General features: G+C 38.7%; 1 protein-coding gene across 1 annotated transcript; it reads right to left on the reverse strand.

Annotated features, from left to right (window-relative positions):
• Nucleotides 1–438: 438 nt before the first annotated feature.
• On the reverse strand, nt 439–4236 carry LOC101860907 (WD repeat-containing protein 53; the record flags this gene model as incomplete). The annotated part of the gene is given in 1 exon segment (XM_005102729.2): nt 439–4236. A coding segment is annotated over 1 exon segment (1029 nt). The 3' UTR covers nt 439–3204.
• Nucleotides 4237–4478: the final 242 nt, after the last annotated feature.

Below are 4478 nucleotides of genomic sequence, written 5' to 3' on the forward strand. Positions count from 1 at the left end.
TATATATATATATACACACACACACACAAGCACACGGGCACGCATTAACCTACACACACTACGGCACATATTCACAAAAAATATAAAAGGCAAGACATGAGATCTCCGAGAGAGGACGCCTTCCTTGAACTCCCAAACAACCCCACTCCCTGTAATCTGAAACCTTTACAAGATTGAACACCTAAAAACTCAGGAACCATCAGAGAGCACAAACGCAACCTGTAAAAATACAACGATAAAGAAACCAAGAGGGCAGTAAGAGGAGACGAAAGCAGACGACAGAACATAGCTAGAGAGCACACAATAAATTATAACAGCATACACAATAAGTTATAACAAAACACAAAATAAATTATATCTGCACACACAATAAATTATAACAGAACACACACAGAAAATTATAACAGCACACACAATAAATCAACTCAGGGGATACAGTTTGACTGTTATGAATACCAAAAGATTTAATTTTTTAAATGCACATAATAAAATAACAAATCTATGATTAACATTATGGAGTTACATATGCCCACTTTTTCTTAGCTTCATAATCATATATGCTCATTTCGTTATCCTTCCATTGGATATAAATAGGTAAAAAACAACTCAGCATACTCTTTATGCACTTCACACTTAAAACAAAACAGTAAACATTCTCAAAACATTTCATTTTCACTAATTAAATAGTGTAGCTAATGTTTAGGGCATCAACAGATGTAAATGAGAGGAGGGGATGGGGGTTGAAGAATTATAAATCCAATCAATGGTCAAATTCAATATATAATTAATATTTTTAATTAGAAGTCGCCAACAATAGTGTCAACCCTGGAACCACCTCAGAGTATTTTTCTTTATGATTTATGCAAGGGTTTTTACTTGAGATGTGCTTGTTCCACTCCACCTGACAGAGCCATTCGAATACAGTGATTTTTTCAAGATAACTGATTAACATCTCATTTTAATTTTTCTCAACCCATCGTAAAATAGGGTATGGGTCACAACGCTGTGGAATCAGGTGCTCATCAATTCTTGATGCGTCACGAAGTGGTGGAATCAGGCACTTGTCAATCTTTGGGTATGTGGAGTTATTGGTTTCATCTGAAAGCTTATTTAATTGCCCTGTTTTCAATGAAAAAAACCAACCCATCTATCTTGAATAGAAGTTGAGATACACGTATTTGTGATTGAAGAGGTTGGGGGTAGCCTGGTGTCAAAGACAAAATTAGTAAGAAAATTACCAACCAAAAAAAGGTGACTTCCAAAAGCTTAAGTGCCCTTGGAAAATGCAAATTTACATTTTTGTGCCTTTAACCAACATTTTTCAGTAGAATCTACATAAAAATGTGTCTTTAAATGGACAGAAAAGAGCTGAGCCAAAAATTATCGCAATAAAAATTTCCAAACTAGTGGAAAAAACTGGTTTTTCAATTTCAATATTTTGACGAGTGCCTGATATCTCCACAATGCCTCACATATTATTCAAGAGTCACTGAGATAAATACAGAAATACTTTATATTTGATGATTAAGAGACAAAGTGATAAGTGGCACCCACAAGTTCTATCATGCCTAAAAGAAGTATTCCTTACTACCAAAATATTCAATAGTCACACCATGAATAGCTCAAGGGATCATGATTTTCGAATACCAAAGTATAGCAGATGGCTTTATAAGAAATGATAAGTAGATAAACACAACAAGCTTCCTTGCTGATAGACTTCTTCTATTGAAAAAAACCTAAAACAATTGCACGTCACATACATAGTACACAGGGGTGCCAAATGATTTTCAAAAAAAAACCCTGAAAATGAGCAGAGCATCACATCTCATCTAAACCGAACCTTGTAAAGCTTTTAAATGAGCAAACAAAAACATATTCCCTCTCACCTCTCCCTTATTCCAACAGATGAAAAAAACCCGGACATTTGGCATCCCTGATAACACGCTTCGAAGGGTCAATGAAGTTTCATTTCCTCAATTTCTATGCCCCCTTCGACACAATTTAGAAAATTTAAGAGGAGGGCTTTGACCCTGCCAGTCAACGCCACTCCAGGCGGAGAGGGACACACCTTTCCAGTAGAAAGACTAAGATACTCGACAAACATTTCCATGCATGGAAATCAAACTTAGATGATCTTCTGCATGCGAAAGGCCTAACCACTGAACCACAGATGCTGGTCATTCTGGGATGATGTTTACATAAGTTTTACGAGAAATATAATGAAAATGCTTTCCCCTCTCTTCGCTCCCCCCCCCCCCCCCCCCCAACAAAAAAAGTGAATGAGAAACAAAAAGTAAGTATGATCACATGATCACTCATTTTCCAAAAGACAAGCAAGAGATGGAACAGGGAACATAAACATACAACACTGCTATCACTGCAGGCAAAACATTAGTACTGGTATCAACATCTCCAAACAATCAGACAAACTCCTGAGAGGCCATAGATCTACAATTCACAGATGCTACACAAAAACTACAGTCAGTTTCTTGGGGCATGACCATTTTGACAGATCAAAACAGGACTCAAATGACACTGGCAACAACTTCATACTTCAAGTAAAAAAAAACAAATCTGTTAAGCTAAAATAAAAAGCTCTAGGTAGCATTAAATAGAAGAGAAGAAAAAAAAATAAAAAATTAAATGCTTCCAGAAGCAGCTGAATACATAATTAATATGTCTAAAGCATGATCACAGGGAAAAGGGAACAAAATTCGACATTGAAGAAGTTAATACCTCGTTCAGAGTGACAAGTTCAGGATAAAAGTACAGGATTTTGGAGAGAGAACCAAAGGATACATCATGTGTCAATGTTTGGGCCAAACACAACATTTAAAAAAAACCACACCTTACATGAATAAAAGTTTCTCAGACAATAATTCACGTTGAAGTGATATATGGCCAGCTCATAAAAAATAAGTAGACCAGTCACAAAAAGGAGATAGCAGTAACCAATCCCCCTTATTATAACATATGTTTGTAATCTCTCTTCTTAAAAACCCTTGAGCCACTGCCATATTTTTTCTTTTCCTTTTATATCCGTTCATAAGTCATTCCCTGCTTTCAATATTTATGCATTGAGATGAAGGAGTGATGGGGAAAAAAGATAAGGGTGTGCAATATCAGTGTCAATAGCTTTCATTACACAAGGTTATGCCATACTGAACTTCTAAAAATAGGAAATATGCTTTTAACCTATAATCACTATAAAGTTAAGACAGAGATGTCAGGGGTCTGATCAGCCACAAACAATTTCTGCTCAGCCTCTGTCACACTCAGGGCCATCCAATTGACCTTGCACGGATGTGAAAAAGAGCGAACTTTGCAAAGTTCAGTGATGGCCAAGTTCTTTTCTTCTTCAGGGTTAGCAGTAGCGCCGTGGCTATCTCCATTTGTGACCACAGCATCAGGCTGATAAAGAGCTGCCTTAGACAAGTCCCAGTGGACGATGCAAGAATCATTGCCAGCTGAGACAATGTTGTCTTCGTTGAGAAACTGGACCTGAGACACCCCTTGAGTGTGGGCAAATAGGGCATGCTTAGGCTGAAGGTTTTTATGAGAAGCATTCAAAAGAGGCAGTTGTCCATTCTCCAGAGCACAGGCAAAAGTACTGCCACTAGGGGAGCTCGCAATATGGTGCACAAAGGGAGGATTAATCATATGAGGGGAGTCACCGGGTGTAGCATACAATTCTTGCATGTTGAACTGATTCAGACACTTCGGTTTGGAGAAGTCCCAGTGTACTAAACGGCAGTCGAGACCCCCTGAGACAATTTCCCATTGCTTCCCTGGTCGGAAACTGACAGCAGAGCAGATGTTGGTATGCTTATGACGGAGCGTTTTGAAAACTTTGCGGTCTTGCAGACCGTATACTTTGATCTCACCACTGTCATCACATGCAGCTAAGAACTGCTCTTTCGAGTCCAGAGCTAACTGATTCACCTCCTCCTGATTTGACTGGAAGACAAAGATGGGCTCCTGAGCTCTTGTGATATCAAGCAGCAAAACTTCCTGTCCAAAGGCAGCGTACACAATGTTAGGGTTGTCTTTGGAGAAGATAGCAGACGTGCACTCCGAGTCGGGACGAGTGACTTTGGTGACCACCTGCCCCTCACGAGACCACAAACACAGGTCGCCGTCCTCAGCCCCTGACACTATCTGGCCTGACTGTCTCTGAGTGCCCACACACAACACGGATGAAGTGTGACCTCCAGTCAGCTTTGTCGTTGCCATTAGTGTCTGCAAAAAATGAACATACAAATTGAATTCAGTAGCAGCACGAATGTAATCACCTGATACAGTGGAGATGGCTTAAACTGAAAACGGTTAAATGAAAAATAACAGTAACAGTAATCTGAAAAAAAACCCAACCCAACTAGAATCAAAGATCTTTTTCTTCCACTTCTTTGTAAGAAAACTACCAATAGACAAAATGCTTCTGTTTTTAACTGAAAAACATTTTGAGGGCTGAGTTGTCA

Source organism: Aplysia californica, unplaced genomic scaffold (assembly GCF_000002075.1).
Source record: "Aplysia californica isolate F4 #8 unplaced genomic scaffold, AplCal3.0 scaffold00336, whole genome shotgun sequence".
Taxonomy (NCBI): domain Eukaryota; kingdom Metazoa; phylum Mollusca; class Gastropoda; order Aplysiida; family Aplysiidae; genus Aplysia; species Aplysia californica.